This window comes from Ranitomeya imitator, chromosome 4 (assembly GCF_032444005.1).
Source record: "Ranitomeya imitator isolate aRanImi1 chromosome 4, aRanImi1.pri, whole genome shotgun sequence".
Classification (NCBI taxonomy): Eukaryota; Metazoa; Chordata; class Amphibia; order Anura; family Dendrobatidae; genus Ranitomeya; species Ranitomeya imitator.
In genome coordinates this window covers 277,918,704-277,938,324 of record NC_091285.1, presented here as the reverse complement: position 1 = coordinate 277,938,324, position 19,621 = coordinate 277,918,704, and the positions used below count along the sequence as shown (strand labels likewise).

General features: G+C 48.3%; 1 protein-coding gene across 4 annotated transcripts in view; it reads right to left on the bottom strand.

Moving 5' to 3' along the window:
- The window catches only part of GRIP1 (glutamate receptor interacting protein 1), an 859,437-nt gene extending 845,887 nt beyond the window's left edge, over positions 1-13,550 (bottom strand). For 3 of the 4 annotated variants that reach the window (XM_069764651.1, XM_069764661.1, XM_069764663.1), the window contains exon 1: positions 13,327-13,522. In XM_069764651.1, the coding sequence (XP_069620752.1) occupies positions 13,327-13,381 (55 nt within the window). In that variant the 5' untranslated portion in view covers positions 13,382-13,522. Of the gene's footprint in view, positions 1-13,326 lie in introns of all 4 variants that reach the window. The other variant, XM_069764654.1, reaches the window with a different exon arrangement.
- Between the last annotated feature and the right edge of the window lie 6,071 nt (positions 13,551-19,621).

Genomic DNA, 19,621 nt, shown 5'->3' with positions numbered 1-19,621 from the left:
TGCCCCTCTGTTTCCTAATCTGCATTATTATAGTGAATGGATCAATCGGAGGTGTCATCTGAATCACATCATTTTGAAATTTAGATGGAACCCCGATATAAGTCCTCAGCGTAGAGCACAGGATAAATGTGATTCAAAACATTATGTAAAATGTTCCCAATAAAAGCTTCAACTCAATCCACAAAAAAAAAACAAGTCCCCACTCAGGTCAGTCATCTGCCAATGAAAATATAGGGGGGTTCAACGTTACTGATAGCACAAAGACTGTGGAAAAGCGCCATGGTTCCTCGTCCCCAAAAGAAATCCAGGAAATTCTACAGTCTCAAATACAAATGCCCCATCTTTTCTGAGCTCCACAGTATGCCTAAACTACATTTAGCGTCCACATGTTTGGCATTCCTGTAGCGATGAGAACCCAATTAATTTAGGGGGTCAATATCTCCAGAAGCACAATTTGGGCACAACGTATAGGCACTACAGTTCAGTTGAGAATTTGGAATTTTCACTAAACAACTGCTGTTTGTTTCTGGAGTCAAAATTAGTCACTACACCTGTAGATAAATTCCCAAAAGGGTGTAATTTTTCAAAATGGGGTCACTTTGCGGGTGGGGGGGGGGGGGGGGTTCCGCTCTTTTTCCACTTAGGGGCTCTGAATATGGAGTCCGCAAACTATTCTATTATGATTTGATTCCCAAGAGTCAAATAGTGCTCTTTACATTACGATTCTCGCCATGTGGCTAAGTAGTACTGTACAGCCACATATGGGGTATTGCCACATTCAGCAGAAATTGTGTGCCAACTTTTGGTGCTATTATAATCCCTTTCCATTGTGAAAATGTAAGCTCTGGAGATAATTTTTTGTGGCAGAATGTAATTATTAGTGATGAGCGAATATACTAGTTACTCAAGATTTCCCGAGCACGCTCGGATGACCTCCGAGTATTTTTTAGTGCTCGGAGATTTAGTTTTCCTCACCTCAGCTGAATGATTAACATCTGTTAGACAGCTTAATTACATGTGGGGATTCCCTAGCAACCAGGCAACCCCCACATGTACTTATGCTAGCTGACAGATGAAAACTAAATCTACGAGCACGAAAAAATACTCGAAGGACCCCCAAGCGTGCTCGGGAAATCTCGAGTAACGAGTATATTCGCTCATCACTAGTAATTATTTTTTGTTCACTGCCCAATGATATAACATTTTATGACACACCTGTGGTGTCAATAAGAAAACTGCACCCCTAGACAAATTCATTGAGAGGTGTAGATTATAAAATGAGGTCACTTCTGGAAGGATTCTGCTGTTATGGCACCTCAGGGGCTCAGCCAATGTGACGTGGCACCCACAAACCATAACAACAAAATCTGCACCATGATATGGGGCTCCTTCCCTTGTAAGCATTGCACTGTGGGTCAAAAGCAGTTTTCAACTACATATGGAGTATTGGCGCACTAACAAGAAATTACGTAAATTGTACCATTCATTTTTTTCTATTATCCCTTGTGACAGAGTCACTGGCTTTGTACAGGAAGGGAGGTACGTGTCACTGTGCATGCATGGTCAGTGATATGAAACCGGAGTTGTTTTTGTGCTTCCAGCACACTAGGTGCTGAGAGGCCGGTTTCATGTGAGCACCTGCAGTGCGGGAGGGAGGGTGCTCACCGTACCCTTTTCCCTGCAGGACCTGCAGGTGTTTGAGGACCTGCAGTGATGTCATGCTCATGTGACCAGCACATGACATGATATACCTGGACCTGTGGTTCAGTCTGTGTATGTTGCTGTCGGGAGATGCTGTACTTCCCACAGAAGTTGAAGACAGAGTGGTTTTCCCTAACAGTGTGAGAGAGGACCCCACACAAACGAGGACTGAACTGTATGCTATTATTTTTGTTTTGTTTTTCTGTCGTACCCAGAGTGCTGTGTTTTGTTTTCAACATCGTGGTTTATGCTGCATATAATAAACCCACTGATGTTTTATGAGTCTTACTGAAGGCTTCTACCAAGCGTGACAACCCCTCACACCCTTTTGAAAATTGAAAACTTGGGGTCAAAGCAACATTTTAGTGGGAAAAAAATAGTAATTTTCCATTGACTAAGCCCGATGTTATACAATTCTGTGAATTGTCTGAGGGTTAAAAAATGCTTCATACATCCATAGATGAATTCCTCAAGAGATGTAGTTTCCAAAATAGGGTCACTTGTGGGGGTTTCTGCTGTTTTGGCATGTCAGGAGCTCTTCAAATGTGACAAAATTGCGCTCCAGAATCAAATTGGGGCACCTTCCCTCCTCCCCTGCCGTGTGCCTAAACAGCAGTTTTCAACTACATATGGGTTATCAGCGTACTCAGGAGAAATTGCGAAACAAATTGTATGTTCCATTTTCTCCTGTTATCCTTCTGAAAATGATAAATTTGAGGCTATATATTTTTTAGTTTTCACGGCTCAAACTTATAAAATTCTCAGAAGAACTTGGGGTTCAAGGTGCTCACCACACCTCTAGATACATTTCTTGACGGGTGTGGTTTCCAAAATGGGAGTCCCTTGTAGGTGGTTCCACAGTTTAGGCACATCAGCGGCTCTGCAAACACAACATGGCATCCATTCTAGTCAATTTTGCGCTCCAAAAGTCAATTGGCACGCCTTACCTTCCGAGCTATGCATGGTAAAAAGTAGTTTTCCTCCACATATGGGGTATCAGCATACTCAGGAGAGATTGCACAACAAATTGCATAAATTTGGGGCTAAATGAACATCTGTGGGAAAAATTAAAAATGATAATTTTTCCTTCCACATTGCTTTAACCCCTTCACCCCTGGGAAAAGGCGCTTGTGGCGGAGGATTAAAACCTATGACAAAATCTGCTCGGGGGCCTGGTAATCAGAAAAGGTGCATAAAATACCAGCATTTGATTGGTAGCGGAGATAGTTCACACCGCCGTGCTCCGGCTGGCATGAAGAGCCAAAATGGAACCCAGACCATGATAAAGCAAATCATACTGCTCATCTCTACTTCTAACTGTAAAGACTTTGCAACAAGAACATACAATCTAGTAAATAATCTGTGAGATTAATAAACTCAACCCTAAGCTGAAACTTTTACCCAGAGTGGTACTTTGTAACAAGAGAGAACAGAGATTTGTGCTGTTAATGTACATAGCTCACAGAGGATTGCCTAAACTGCAGAGAAATGTACTCACCTCTCAACTAGGAGAAGAATTAATAATATGTCTGCGCAGGTTTCAGGAGGGAAATCTCTGTCAGAAAATATTCAGATCCCGTATTATCTGGTGTTAAAATTTACAAATAATCACGCAGAAGTGAAATCCTGGAATCTGATTGGTCGTGCTAGACGATACTTAGAATATAAGTCTCAGAGTGCTATTACTGCTAGACTTCACCTGTCCAAGCCATTAAAACAGTGATAAGTAAACATTGCTGTATAATCTCTAGGATATTTGCATTCTTTCAGTGTTAGAACTGTTGCAAGGCAACTTTTGGCTTTATCCCCATATTGAGTCATTTTGAGCCACAGATACCAACAACTTTACTGCGACAGTTGGTTTCAAAAGCCTTGTTGTCCAAGCCTTGTGTTGTGTAGGACCACGGTCCAAACATGGGATTGGGATATATGCATGTCATGTAAGGGTGTGTGCCATGCATGTAATACATAGACATCCATTACAATTAATGGCTGCCACGTAATAATGTAAGGGGTTGAGTATTTTACCACTTTAACCCCTTAGCGACCGCCGATACGCCTTTTAACGGCGGCCGCTAAGGGTACTTAAACCACAGCGCCGTTAATTAACGGCGCTGTGGAAAAAGTCCATAGCGCCCCCCAGAGGCCGATTTTCTCCGGGGTCTCGGCTGCCGAGGGTAGCCGAGACCCCAGAGAACATGATTCGGGTTTTTTTTAACCCACCCCGCATTTGCGATCGCCGGTAATTAACCGTTTACCGGCGATCGCAAAAAAAAAAAAAAAAAAAGCGATCCCTTTTTAATTTCTCTGTCCTCCGATGTGATCGCACATCGGAGGACAGAGAAAAGGGGTCCCAGGTGGCCCCCCAATACTCACCTAGCTCCCCCGATGCTCCTCGTGTCTCCCGGTGGGCGCCGCCATCTTCAAAATGGCGGGCGCATGCGCAGTGCGCCCGCCGGCCGGCACCGGGAGAATCTTTGGGGTCTCGGCTGCCGGGGGTAGCCGAGACCCCAAAGAGCATGATTGGGGTCGGTATTACCGACCCCTGTTTTGCGATCGCCGGTAATTAACTGTTTACCGGCGACCGCAAAAAAAAAAAAAAAAGTAAAGTGTAATTCTCTGTCCTCTGATGTGATCGCACATCAGAGGACAGAGAAATAGGGGGATTCGGGGACCCTAGCATACTCACCTAGGTCCCTGGATCCTCTTGCTGCTCCTCCTGGCCGCCGGCAGCAGAACATGGCGGACGCATGCCCAGTGCGCCCGCCATCTGTCTCCATCTGCCGGCCGGCAGGAGAACAGCAGTTGGGGTTAGGGGTAGGGTTAGGGGTAGGGCTAGGGCTAGGGTTGGGGCTAAATTTAGGGTTAGGGTTGGGGCTAAATTTAGGGTTAGGGTTGGGGCTAAACTTAGGGTTAGGCTTCTTTCACACTTACGTCGGTACGGGGCCGTCGCAATGCAACAACGTGGGCAGCAGCTGTAGTTTTTCAACACATCCGCTGCCCAATCTATGTCCTGGGGAGGAGGGGGCGGAGTTACGGCCACGCATGCGCGGTCAGAAATGGCGGATGCGACGTACAAAAAAACGTTTCATTGAACTTTTTTTGTGCTGACGCTCTGCCAAAACACAACTGATCCAGTGCACGACGGACGCGACGTGTGGCCATCCGTCACGATCCGTCGGCAATACAAGTCTATGGGCAAAAAACGCATCCTGCGGGCACATTTGCAGGATCCGTTTCTTGTCCAAAACGACGGATTGCGATGGAATGCCAAACGACGGAAGTGTGAAAGTAGCCCTAGGGCTAGGGTTAGGGTTGGGGCTAAAGTTAGGGCTAGGGTTGGGGCTAAAGTTAGGGTTAGAGCTGGGATTAGGGTTAGGGTTTGGATTAGGGTTGGTATTAGGGTTAGGGTTGGCATTAGGGTTACGCTTGGGATTAGGGTTAGGTTTGGGATTAGGGTTAAGGTTAGGGTTGTGATTAGGGGTGTATTGGGATTAGGGTTAGGTTTGAGGTTAGGGTTGAGATTAGGATTAGGGGTGTGTTGGATTTAGGGTTTTGATTAGGGTTATGGTTAGGGTTGACATTAGGGTTGTTTTGGGGTAAGGGTTGTGATTATGGTTAGGGTTAGTGATTAGGATTATGGATGAGGTTGGGATTAGGGTTAGGGGTGTGTTGGGGTTAGGGTTGGAGCTAGAATTGGGGGGTTTCCACTGTTAAGGTACATCAGGGGGTCTCCAAACACGACAGCCAATTTTGCGCTCAAAAAGTCAAATGGTGCTCCCTCCCTTCTGAGCTCTGCCGTGCGCCCAAACAGTGGGTTACCCCCACATATGGGGCATCAGCGTACTCGGGATAAATTGGACAACAACTTCTGGGGTCCAATTTCTCTTGTTACCCTTGTGAAAATAAAAACTTGGGGGCTACAAAATCTTTTTTGTGAAAAAAAAAATATTTTTTATTTTCACGACTCTGCATTCTAAACTTCTGTGAAGCACTTGGGCATTCAAAGTTCTCACCACACATCTAGATAAGTTCCTTGGGGGGTCTAGTTTCCAAAATGGGGTCACTTGTGGGGGGTTACTACAGTTTAGGTACATCAGGGGCTCTGCAATCGCAACATAATGCCCACAGACCATTCTATCAAAGTCTGCATTCCAAAAAGGCGCTCCTTCCCTTCCGAGCTCTGCCGTGCGCCCAAACAGTGGTTTACCCCCACATATGGCGCATCTGCGTACTCAGGATAAATTGGACAACAACTATTGCAGTCCAATTTCTCCTGTTACCCTTGTGAAAATAAGAATTTGTGGGCGAAAAGATCATTTTTGTGTAAACAAAAGCGATTTTTTATTTTCACGGCTCTACGTTATAAACTTCTGTGAAGCACTTGGGGGTTCAAAGTGCTCACCACACATCTAGATAAGTTCCATAAGGGGTCTAGTTTCCAAAATGGTGTCACTTGTGGGGAGTTTCCACTGTTTAGGTACATCAGGGGCTCTCTAAATGTGACATGGTGTCCGATCTCAATTCCAGCCAATTCTGCATTGAAAAAGTCAAACGGCGCTCCTTCACTTCTAAGTTCTGCGGTGCGCCCTAACAGTGGTTTACCCCCACATATGGGGTATTGGCGTATTCAGGAGAAATTGCATAACAAAATTTATGGTTACATTTCTGTTTTTACACTTGTGAAAATAAAAAAATGGTTCTGAATTAAGATGTTTGCAAAAAAAAGTTAAATGTTCATTTTTTCCTTCCACATTGTTTCAGTTCCTGTGAAGCACATAAAGGGTTAATAAACTTCTTGAATGTGGTTTTGAGAACCTTGAGGGGTGTAGTTTTTAGAATGGTGTCACACTTCATTATTTTCTATCATATAGACCCCTCAAAATGACTTCAAATGTGATGTGGTCCCTAAAAAAAAAATGGTGTTGTAAAAATGAGAAATTGCTGGTCAACTTTTAACCCTTATAACTCCCTAACAAAAAAAAATTTTGTTTCCAAAATTGTGCTGATGTAAAGTAGACATGTGGAAAATGTTATTTATTAACTATTTTTCATGACATATCTCTCTGATTTAAGGGCATAAAAATACAAAGTTTGAAAATTGCAAAATTTTTAAAATTTTCGCCATATTTCCGTTTTTTTCATAAATAATCGCAAGTAATATCGAGAAATGTTACCACTAACATGAAGTACAATATGTCACGAAAAAACAATCTCAGAATCAGCGGGATCCGTTGAAACGTTCCAGAGTTATAACCTCATAAAAGTGACAGTGGTCAGAATTGCAAAAATTGGCCTGGTCATTAAGTACCAAATTGGCTCTGTCACTAAGGGGTTAAACCTCTATATTGTTGTCTTGTATCTGCGTATTTATTTATACAGTTGTTATGTGTTGTCGTGTTATCTCCATATGCCATACTGCCTATGTAATATATGCTACACTACATTTCAATAGGGACAGTGCAGTATGGAAAAGAGCCACTAGATGGAGGCACTGAGTTCACTGTATGATAGGTTTAACTGTAGGACATATAGGAGTTTTAATTGTAGGAGGGGATAGTTGGGGATAAGGCAGGAATATTTCCTGGTTACAGTCAATGGGGGATAGACCCCTGTGTGCTCTGGTGGTCTATGGCCTGAGCTGCTTAACTACCCCTGCAACATTTGAAGTAAATGCCCAGCTATCCAAGGAGGGGATTTGGGAATTTGAGTGAAGAGGAGGGCACAGTATGGGCATCAGCAGAGAAGAGACTGAGGAAGATGATTTAAGATGATAGGAAAAGAGAGTCACCGTAAAAGTGCACGGCAGGTTAAAGGGAATCTGCCACCTCATTTTGGCCCTATAAACTGCGGCCACCGCCATCAGGGGCTTATCTACAGCATTCTGCAATGCTGTAGATAAGCCCCCAATGTAACCTGAAGAGAAGAAAAAGAGGTTAGATTATACTCACCCAGGGGCGGTCTCAGGGCAGTCTGGGTCCGGCACCTCCCATCTTCATATGATGTCATCATCCTCCTTGCTTCTGTTGTGGCTCCGGCGCAGGTGTACTCATTTGTCCTGCTGAGGGCAGCGTAAAGTACTGCAGTGCGCAGGCCTCTCTGACCTTTCCGGGTGCCTGCGCACTGCAGTACTTTACGCTGCCCTCAACAGGACAGATCAGTACACCTGCGCCGGAGCCGCGACAGGAAGAAAGGAAGAGGACGTTATCGTTTGAAGATAGGAGGCACCAGACCCAGACACCCATCGGAACGGACCGCACCGGGACCGCCCCTGGGTGATTATAATATAACTTGTTTTATCTTTCAGGTTACATCGGGGCTTATCTACAGCACTACAGAATGATGTAGATAAGCCCCTGATACCGGTGGCCTTAGCTTATAGGGCTAAAATGAGGTGACAGATTCCCTTTAACCGTTGACGTGGAAGAGAACTATGCAAGTAGTACATCAGAAGTCTGGTGCGAAACAGGCAGAAGAAGGTTACAGCATAGTGACGTTCTACCGGGCACCTTGTCCAGCGGAAACACTTAGGCTATGTGCACACGTTGTGGATTTTGCTGCGGATCCACAGCGGATTTGAAGCTGCGGATATGCAGCTGTTTTCCATGCATTGTACATTTCCATGTAAACCTATGAAAAACAAAATCTGCAGTGCACATGCTGCAGAAAAAAAACGTGCGGAAACGCAGCAGTGTTTTTTTTCTGCAGCATGTCAATTCTTTGTGCGGATTACGCAGCAGTTTACACCTGCTCCTCAATAGGAATCCGCAGGTGCAAAACCGCAGGTGGAATCCGCAGAAAAACCGCGATAAATCCGAGGCAAATCCGCAAGTAATCCGCAGTGCGGTTTACCTGCAGATTTTGCTAAAACAGTGCGGAAAAATCCACACACCAGTCCAAAACGTGTGCACTTAGCCTTAGTGACACAAAGAAGAGAGAAGGGACAGATAAGGAGATGTGCTGTCTTAACTGTGAAGATAATGTTGGAAGTCATGTGGATGTGCTGTGTCCTGAAGTGAATAAATCCGTTTTGTTAAAAGTTGCTTTTGGATGGCCGTCAATCAAACCGGTCGTCTAAACTGATGACCTCCACAATCAGCTATTTGCGGCTTCCACTGCAGCAAAATATTCAGATTGTAGAGCTTAAACAGCACAGTGTAGTGGCCATTCTAGTGTACTGCAGCTCAGCCTCCATTGAATTTAATAGGAGCTGAGCTACAGCACCGGAGAATGGCCACTATAGAGCAAACAGGTCAGTGCTGTTCCAGCTCTCTACTGTGTGTGTCTAGCTGCAGCAGGAGCTGCAAAAAGTGGAATGTGGGGATGCGTTGACGAAATGCACTTTGGAGGGTGAGGTGGAGGACAAGCAGCGCTGGTGAACACTTTGGGGCTGTAGGCCTCTCCTACCATTACTATCATCACATTGGTTTGGCCTGTCTTTGTACTATCAATTGACATGATCAATGTTATTTTACTTCTAATTGTGTTATGGATGGGTCACTGCATTATTTATCATGCACTAGCACTTCATTGACTGTTGTAGACAGATGGTTATACATTTATATAATAATGCACTTGTGCACTTCATAGACAACCATTAACCCTTTACAGTATATTCAATCTCCATGCCATTCCTATTATTCATAAATTATTTATTTACAGTGTCATTTTTTGTGCGCTGCACCCCTCTACCTCCATTTTTTAACATTGTCCAATGTCCATGTACTGTCTTTTATTCTTCTGTCTGGTTCACTTTATACATAATAAAGAATATTTTATTAGTATGCATTTTTGGTTGTGTGCTGGACTTTATATGTGTTTCTACAATTAAGTTCTGACCGGCTGACTACATTCAAAAGTTTAAAGGGACACTGTCACCTGAATTTGGAGGGAACAATCTTCAGCCATGGAGGCGGGGTTTTGGGGTTTTTGATTCACCCTTTCCTTACCCGCTGGCTGCATGCTGGCTGCAATATTGGATTGAAGTTCATTCTCTGTCCTCCGTAGTACATGCCTGCACAAGGCATGTCTGGACCTGGTCAACCTTTATCCTCGCTTGCCTACTCTGGCGCCATGGGGGTGACTCAGTATATGCTCCAGGTACAGCATGTTTTTAATGTGGTCTTGCATTTAGTTCATTTAGGAGGCCTTTATGGCACAGCGAATATAAAAAACGTAGTGTAGGACTGCCCCAATATGAGATTGCCGTGAAGAGGCGGGGTGGCTCAAAGAATTGATCAATTGTTTGCTAAATGTCTCATTTTGAAAATACAGTTAGAAATTAATATGTGCATTCGCACTTTATGTATTGCATCTTAACCTTAGGCTGCGCTGGCTTCTCCCCTGTTTTTGCTCTCTTAAACAGGACACCGACACTAAGTTTATTAGATGAGCCTTGTTCACATGGTCAAGTCTTTAAAGTTGATTTCTATGAATATTGTTTAGTTTTTTCAGGAGTTAATGCCATAGAAGAAGCATCTTTACCTTTTTTTTTTCCATGTTTAGAAATCACTCATAGCTTTGGTTTAACAAATTCTAAATGTTAAATGGTTTGTCTCACAATAGACTTTTATTATGTATCCAGGGTTAGGTGGCAAATAACTGATTACTGGGCCCCTGACAATCAGTAAAACGGACATCCAAAACCCCCCTGTTCCTTCTATAGGTCACATGGAGACTCATCTCTGCAGACAGGCAGTATGGATAAACAGGGAGCTCAGGAACCCCTTTCTAGAGATCTTGAGGGGTCTCAGCAATCGCATTCATCATCTATTCTGTGGATACCTGATGAACATACTTTGTGGGTCAACCCCTTTGGTGAGGTTGAAGTTAGACCATAAAAGCAAGATATCACTTGTCCACAGGGCTATTACAAGAATGGCGGTCTGCAGTGCCTGGGTTAGCTGTACCCAACACTCCCATAGTCAATGAATGAAATCATGGTGTGCATGCTAAAAAAAAAAAAACACACACACACACAAAAAAAACGGCCACTACAGAGGAGTGCCTACCAGGGGTGGACATACCACATGTACAGCTAGTTTAGTGGCACGGGGGCCTGTGAGTGAGAGGGTCTAGACACAGTACAAGTGTACAATGTTAATTCGGAAACAGGACGCTGATACTCTGATTTATTTTCTTACATTTTTATTTTTTGTTATAAAATTAACTCTTTATTTTGGGAGCTGATCTTTGACTCAGGCAGAAGTGGAAGTGGAAGAAGCTCTAAGTCCGGAGTCACACTAGAGAAGAATACGGAAGAGTGCTAGGCAAGAAAAAAAAATAAAAAATCACATAGCACTCAGACTAAGGTTATCCTATGAGACAGCTCCCATCATCCGTTTTGTTCTCGGCCATATTATACGTGCGAGAGAAACTGCAGCATGCTGTGATTTGCACCGTATAACGGCCGAGAAGCGCCAATGAAAGTCTATGGGTGAGAGAAAAAATATATATAATTACCGTATGTTTCATAGAGAGATAGGTAGCAGAATAGCCGATAATTCAGTTGTCAGGTTCTGTAAAATCATTGCAGAAGCCGATAGGATATGACACATGGTTTACATACAGTAAAACATTGCATATCAGTTAGATTTATATATGTACCTGACTAATAATGTTAGTACTAGGTGTGTGTTAAATTTTGGAGATGTAGGTGTTAAATTAACAAATTTATTCAGGGGAAAAAATTGGGTGGGCTCTCGCGCAATTTTCTTTGCCAGAGTGGGAAAGCCAGTGACTGAGGGCAGATATTAATAGCCTAGAGAGGGACCATGGTTATTGGCCTCCCGGCTAAAAACATCTGCCCTTTCTGTAAGATGCGCCAATTCTGGGGCACTTAGCCTCTCTCTTCCCATTGCCTGGTAGTGGTGGGATATGGGGTAATAAAGGGGTTAATGTCACCTTGCTATTGTAAGGTGACATTAAGCCCGGTTAATAATGGAGAGGTGTCAATAAGACACCTCTCCATTATTAATCCAATAGTATGAAAGGGTTAAAAAAAACACATGCAACCTCTACAGAGCAATGGGAAGAGAGAGGCTAAGTGCCAGAATTGGTGCATTTTATAGATGCGCCTTTTTTGTGGAGCGGCTGGGGGCTGGTATTTTTAGCCAGGGAGGTGGGTCAATATCCATGGCCCCTTCCTAGGCTATGAATATCACCCGCAGCTGTCTGTGTAGTCTTTCTTGCTATTAATTATAGGGGGACCCCAAATCATTTTTTTGGGGGGGTCCCCATACTAGAATAGCCAGTAAAGGCTAAATATACAGCTGCGGGCTGATATTCATAGCCTGGGAAGATCCATGGGCATTAACCCCTTCCCAGGCTACAAATATTAGCCCCTGCCGTCGGCTTTCACTCTCTGGCGAATAAAATTGCTCGGGAGACCATGTAGTTTTTTTCCGCTTGTAGGATGTAACTTGTGGAGCCAATAAATAGGCTTCCACGTTATTTATTCAGGATTTTCTAGGCCGGGATCCATTATATGTCCATTTTGCAAGCCGGCGAGAAAATCATGCCATACGGATGTCACACGGATGCTTAGATGCGAGAAAATCGCATCCTCGCACTGCACACGGATGATATACGGATCACTGTTCAGGGAACATTTCTGCGATTCTCGGCCGTGAAATACGGAACGATTTTTTAACGTTATGTGTGACTCCAGCCTAACAGTGAGCCACAGGCTGCACCTGTTTTTTTTGCTATATATCTGTAGAATCTAGTACATTATAGGTAAAGAAAAAAAAAAGTTTTTATTCCCAAAAGTTAATAATAATGCAAAAACAATTACACTTAAAAAAATATATACTTTATAAAATAAACGTGCCAATACAGTAAATAACCCAAACATGCACGATCCACTTGAGATATGGTGATCATTCTGGTGGGCTATGGTAGACCCCTGCTGAACAGCTGCTGCAGAACACATTGATCATAAACTACCTGAGGACAGCTGCAATTAAAAACTTACAACTTTACAAAATGCAAATAAGAACCTATTACCAGCAAGGAAAAAATTATTCAAGAAATCAAACTTCAGCCGAGCTGATAACATGCCAGAAAAGTAGTGAGGAGTGCCTGGTCCCCAATGTGGGAGCCCTCAGGACACCTGAGCTTACAGTGCAGCCTGTGGGGTGCTGCCGGTGCAGCCTGTGGGGTGCTGCCGGTGCAGCCTGTGGGGTGCTGCCGGTGCAGCCTGTGGGGTGCTGCCGGTGCAGCCTGTGGGGTGCTGCCGGTGCAGCCTGTGGGGTGCTGCCGGTGCAGCCTGTGGGGTGCTGCCGGTGCAGCCTGTGGGGTGCTGCCGGTGCAGCCTGTGGGGTGCTGCCGGTGCAGCCTGTGGGGTGCTGCCGGTGCAGCCTGTGGGGTGCTGCCGGTGCAGCCTGTGGGGTGCTGCCGGTGCAGCCTGTGGGGTGCTGCCGGTGCAGCCTGTGGGGTGCTGCCGGTGCAGCCTGTGGGGTGCTGCCGGTGCAGCCTGTGGGGTGCTGCCGGTGCAGCCTGTGGGGTGCTGCCGGTGCAGCCTGTGGGGTGCTGCAGACACCTGAGCCTTCTCCACCATGGCAGGGATTGCTGAGGGACACAATGCAAGTTTCAGCACTTGGCCGCCCCCAGCATGCACCTTACCTCGCTCGGGCTCCGCTTGCAGGCAGATGGGGATATTCTTCTTCCAGCCGGGCATGTTCCCAGATGTGCGCTCTGCTCTCTGTCACGGGCTGTACAACCTTTGGCACATATCACCTCACAGTGTTGTTCTGCTGGTGCCGTAGCCTGGTGTGACCGGGACTTGTGCCGCCTGCTGTGCTCCTTGTCTCGGGGGAGAGGGCTCCGGCAGGAGGGGCTGCAGCAGCGCAGGAAGGCACAGAGTATGGAGTAGGAGGAACAAGTGCACGGCGATAGAGGCAGTGTCAGGGGGCGGGGGATTCAACTTCACACACACCGGGAGGAGGCGGCTGCACGGCGCGCAGGACATTCCCGGCGGGCACACATTCTAGTGTAGGGAGCGGAAACTGAGCGCACTCTCCAAGACAGGGGGCACGCCGGCTTCTCCGAGCCCTCAGTCCGCTCACTTTCCATTCATATCCTGAATAGCCACGCCCTCTGTGTCCCCTCAGCCCCTCCAGCAAATGATTCCTCTGTATCCCCTCAGCCCCTCCATTAGGTGCTCCCTCTGTGTCCCCTCATCCCCTCCAGCAAATTATTCCTCTGTGTCCCCTCAGCCCCTCCAGCAGGTGCTCCCTCTGTGTCCTCTCAGCCCCTCCAGAAGGTGCTCCCTCTGTGTCCCCTCAACCACTCCAGCAAATGCTCCCTCCTGCAGGTGCTCCCTCTGTGTCCCCTCAGCCCCTCCAGCAGGTGCCCCCTCAGCCCCTCCAGCAGGTGCTCCCTCTGTGCCCCCTCAGCCCCTCCAGCAAATGCTCCCTCAGCCCCTCCAGCTGGTGCTCCCTCTGTGTCCCCTCAGCCCCTCCAGCAGGTGCTCCCTCTGTGCCCCCTCAGCCCCTCCAGCAGGTGCTCCCTCTGTGTCCCCTCAGCCCCTCCAGCAGGTGCTCCCTCTGTTCCCCTCAGCCCCTCCAGCAGGTACTCCCTCTGTGTCCCCTCAGCCCCTCCAGTAGGTACTCCCTCTGTGTCCCCTCAGCCCCTCCAGTAGGTACTCTCTCTGTGTCCCCTCAGCCCCTCAAGCAGGTGCTCCCTCTGTGTCCCCTCCAGCAGGTGCTTCCTCTGTTCCCCTCAGCCCCTCCAGCAGGTACTCCCTCTGTGTCCCCTCAGCCCCTCCAGCAGGTGCTCCCTCTGTGCCCCCTCAGCCCCTCCAGCAGGTGCTCCCTCTGTTCCCCTCAGCCCCTCCAGCAGGTACTCTCTCTGTGTCCCCTTAGCCCCTCCAGCAGGTGCTCCCTCTGTGTCCCCTCAGCCCCTCCAGCAGGTGCTCCCTCTGTGTCCCCTCCAGCAGGTACTCCCTCTGTATCCCCTCCATTAGGTGCTCCATCTGTGTCCCCTAAGCCCCTCCAGCAGGTGCTCCCTCTGTGCCCCCTCAGCCCCTCCAGCAGGTGCTCCCTCTGTGCCCCTCCAGCAGGTACTCCCTCTGTGTTCCCTCAGCCCCTCCAGCAGGTGCTCTCTCTGTGTCCCCTCAGCCCCTCCAGCAGGTGCTCCCTCTGTGTCCTCTCAGCCCCTCCAGAAGGTGCTCCCTCTGTGTCCCCTCAACCACTCCAGCAAATGCTCCCTCCTGCAGGTGCTCCCTCTGTGTCCCCTCAGACCCTCCAGCAGGTGCTCCCTCTGTGTCCCCTCAACCACTCCAGCAAATGCTCCCTCCTGCAGGTGCTCCCTCTGTGTCCCCTCAGACCCTCCAGCAGGTGCTCCCTCTGTGTCCCCTCAGCCCCTCCAGCAGGTGCCCCCTCAGCCCCTCCAGCAGGTGCTCCCTCTGTGCCCCCTCAGCCCCTCCAGCAAATGCTCCCTCAGCCCCTCCAGCTGGTGCTCCCTCTGTGTCCCCTCAGCCCCTCCAGCAGGTGCTCCCTCTGTGTCCCCTCAGCCCCTCCAGCAGGTGCTCCCTCTCTGCCCCCTCAGCCCCTCCAGCAGGTGCTCCCTCTGTGTCCCCTCAGCCCCTCCAGCAGGTGCTCCCTCAGCCCCTCCAGCAGGTGCTCCCTCTGTGTCCCCTCAGCCCCTCCAGCAGGTGCTCCCTCTGTGCCCCCTCAGCCCCTCCAGCAGGTGCTCCCTCAGCCCCTCCAGCAGGTGCTCCCTCTGTTCCCCTCAGCCCCTCCAGCAGGTACTCCCTCTGTGTCCCCTCAGCCCCTCCAGTAGGTACTCTCTCTGTGTCCCCTCAGCCCCTCAAGCAGGTGCTCCCTCTGTGTCCCCTCCAGCAGGTGCTTCCTCTGTTCCCCTCAGCCCCTCCAGCAGGTACTCCCTCTGTGTCCCCTCAGCCCCTCCAGCAGGTGCTCCCTCTGTGCCCCCTCAGCCCCTCCAGCAGGTGCTCCCTCTGTTCCCCTCAGCCCCTCCAGCAGGTACTCTCTCTGTGTCCCCTTAGCCCCTCCAGCAGGTGCTCCCTCTGTGTCCCCTCAGCCCCTCCAGCAGGTGCTCCCTCTGTGTCCCCTCCAGGAGGTACTCCCTCTGTATCCCCTCCATTAGGTGCTCCATCTGTGTCCCCTCAGCCCCTCCAGCAGGTGCTCCCTCTGTGCCCCCTCAGCCCCTCCAGCAGGTGCTCCCTCTGTGCCCCTCCAGCAGGTACTCCCTCTGTGTTCCCTCAGCCCCTCCAGCAGGTGCTCCCTCTGTGTCCCCTCAGCCCCTACAGTATGTGCTCTCTCTGTGTCCCCTCAGCCCCTCAAGAAGGTGCTCCCTCTGTGTCCCCTCAGCCCCTCCAGCAGGTGCTCCCTCTGTGTCCCCTCAGCCCCTCCAGCAGGTGCTCCCTCTGTGTCCCCTCCAGCAGGTGCTCCCTCTGGGTCCCCTCAGCTCCTCCAGCATCTGCTCCCTCTGTGTCCCCTCAGACCCTCCAGCAAGTTCTCTCTCTGTGTCTCCTCCAGCCGGTGCTCCCTCTGTGTCCCCTCCAGCAGGTGCTCCCTCTGTGCCCCCTCAGCCCCTCCAGCAGGTGCTCCCTCTGTGCCCCTCCAGCAGGTGCTCCCTCTGTGTCCCCTCAGCCCCTCCAGCAGGTGCTCCCTCTGTGTCCCTTCCAGCAGGTGCTCCCTCTGGGTCCCCTCAGCCCCTCCAGCAGGTGCTCCCTCTGTGTCCCCTCCAGCAGGTGCTCCCTCTGGGTCCCCTCAGCTCCTCCAGCATGTGCTCCCTCTGTGTCCCCTCAGCCCCTCCAGCAGGTATTCTCTCTGTGTCCCCTCAGCCCCTCCAGCAGGTGCTCCCTCTGTGTCCCCTCCAGCAGGTGTTCCTGGGTCCCCTCAGCCCCTCCAGCAGGTGCTCTCTCTGTGTCTCCTCCAGCCGGTGCTCCCTCTGTGTCCCCTCCAGCAGGTGCTCCCTCTGTGTCCCCTCAGCCCCTCCAGCAGGTGCTCCCTCTGTGTCCCCTCCAGCATGTGCTTCCTCTGTGTCCCCTCAGCCCCTCCAGCAGGTATTCTCTCTGTGTCCCCTCAGCCCCTCCAGCAGGTGCTCCCCCTCTGTGTTCCCTCAGCTCCTCCAGCATGTGCTCCCTCTGTGCCCCCTCAGCCCCTCCAGCAGGTACTCCCTCTGTATCCCCTCAGCCCCTCCGGCAGGTATTCCCTATGTGTCCCCTCAGCCCCTCCAGCAGGTGTTCCCTCTGTGTCCCCTCAGCCCCTCCAGTAGGTGTTCTCTCTGGGTCCCTTCAGCCCCTCCACCAGGTACACTCAATTAGTATTGACAATGGAGTCTGTAACTGTATTAAAAAATTATAAGTAGGGTCATCCATAGAAACTAGAAGACAACAACCGGCGGACCTCATTCAAATAGAGAACATTAAAAACACTATAAGCTGCTATCATCTGGTAGTGTGTGAAAGTCTAGTCTATGCCAGGCTTTGTTCATTGTTATCACAGATTGCCTTGTGCAGGCATGTACTACGGAGGACAGAGAATGAACTTCAATCCAATATTGCAGCCAGCATGTAGCCAGCGGGTAAGGAAAGGGTGAATCAAACACCTGAAAACTCCGCCCGTATGACCGAAAACCCGTCCCACCAAATTCAGGTGACAGGTTCCCTTTAAGTGCACAGAAGTGTGATTATTGCGCTCATTATGGCGTCTTCGCTGCCCACCATCTTTGTCGAATCTTCAAAGCCTTAGGGTATGTGCACACGTCAGGATTTTTTCCTGACAAAATCCTGAGAATTCTGCCAGAAATTCGTGTTTTTTTTCGCGCGGATTTCTTGCGGAATTTGCGCATTTTTTGCGCGTTTTTTTGCGTTTTTTTTTTCCTAAATGTCAATTTTGCTATGGAATCCGCAAAAAATCCGCAAAAAGAATGAGCATGTCCGTTCTTTTTGCGGAATGCGTTTTTTTTTGCGGAAAAAAAACGCTAACATATGCACAAAAAATGCGTAATGCATTCTAAAAGATAGGATGCATAATGTTAGCGTTTTTTTACCGGATTTATAGCGTTTTTATAGCGAAATTCCGCAAAAAAAATGCAAAAAATCCGGACGTGTGCACATACCCTTAGAGTACTGCGCAAATGTTCAGTTGTTATGTGCGGAGGCTGAACAGAATACCGACGGACGTTTTGGAGCTGGTAGTCCACAACTGGCCGCTGCTGCTCACAAAGAAAAAAAAAAAAAAACACTTGAAAAATAGATTACCAAAAATCACTGATTATATTGAATTTATTTTACTAATTTGATCCTACAAATACACCAAAAGCATACTGCCTTAAAGTAGACATAACGTCACCACATTAGTATAAAAATATATAAACTTTATTAATGTTATTAATTATTAGGTTCTGTAGAAGGACGTAGATCTGGGGATTTATTATGATGGAATATAGGCTGAACTGGATGGACAAATGTCTTTTTTCGGCCTTACTAACTATGTTACTATGTTACTATGTAATGTTGTAATACAATGTTTTTTAAAGCAAATAGTTACATAATATATGATGAGGGTCAATGGATGATCAGATGAACGATTCCAGCAGAAAAACCCACATTCACAATGTAAGGCTATATTCACACTTTGCGGATTTTGCTGCGGATCCGCAGCGGATTTGACCGCTGCGGATCTGCAGCAGTTTCCCATGAGTTTACAGAACAATGTAAACCTATGGGAAACAAAAAACGCAGTGCACATGCTGCGGAAAAAAACGCGCGGAAACGCTGCGGATTATATTCCGCAGCATGTCACTTCTTTTCTGCGGATTTTCACCTGCTCCAATAGAAAACTGCAGATGAAACTCCGCAGAAGAAACCGCAGTAAAAACCGCGATAAATCCGCAGTAAAAACCGCGACGGGTTTTCACTGCGGATTTTGGAATTCTGCTGCGGAAAAATCCGCAGTGGAATCTGCAAAGTGTGAACATAGCCTAAAGGTGCCCCACAGTGCGACACATAATGTAATGTTAAAGGGACACTGTCACCTGAATTTGGAGGGAACAATCTTCAGCCATGGAGGCGGGGTTTTTGGGTGTTTGATTCACCCTTTCCTTACCCGCTGGCTGCATGCTGGCTGCAATATTGGATTGAAGTTCATTCTCTGTCCTCCGTAGTACACGCCTGCACAAGGCAATCTTGGGTTGCGCAGGCGTGTACTATGGAGGACAGAGAATGAACTTCAATCCAATATTGCAGCCAGCATGCAGCCAGCGGGTAAGGAAAGGGTGAATCAAACACCCAAAAACCCCGCCTCCATGGCTGAAGATTGTTCCCTCCAAATTCAGGTGACAGTGTCCCTTTAAATAACAAGGGCATGTAATAAGCCTTTGGGATGTAAGGAATGTGTAGAAATGGCCTCATAAGGACCATGACTCAATCCTATTGTGGGATATGAACCAACTAGATTGTGGCCCGATTCTAACGCATCGGGTATTCTAGAATATGCATGTCCCCGTAGTATATGGACAATGATGATTCCAGAATTCGCGGCAGACTGTGCCCGTCGCTGATTGGTCGAGGCAACCTTTATGACATCATCGTCGCCATGGCAACCATTATGACATCTACGTCAATACTGTGCCCGTCGCTGAATCAGAAACGTGAGATGTCTACGTCCTTTATGACATCATCGTCGCTGTGCCCGTTGCAGATTGGTCGAGGCCTGGCGCCCTCGACCAATCAGAGACGCGGGATGTCTACGTCCTTTATGACATCATCGTCGCTGTGCCCGTTGCTGAATGGTCGAGGCCTGGCGGCCTCGACCAATCAGAGACGCGGGATTTCTACGTCGATGCTGTGCCGGTCTCTGATTGGTCGAGGCCTGGCGGTCTCGACCAATCAGAGACGCGGGATTTCCAGGACAGACAGACAGAAAGACAGACAGACGGAAAAACCCTT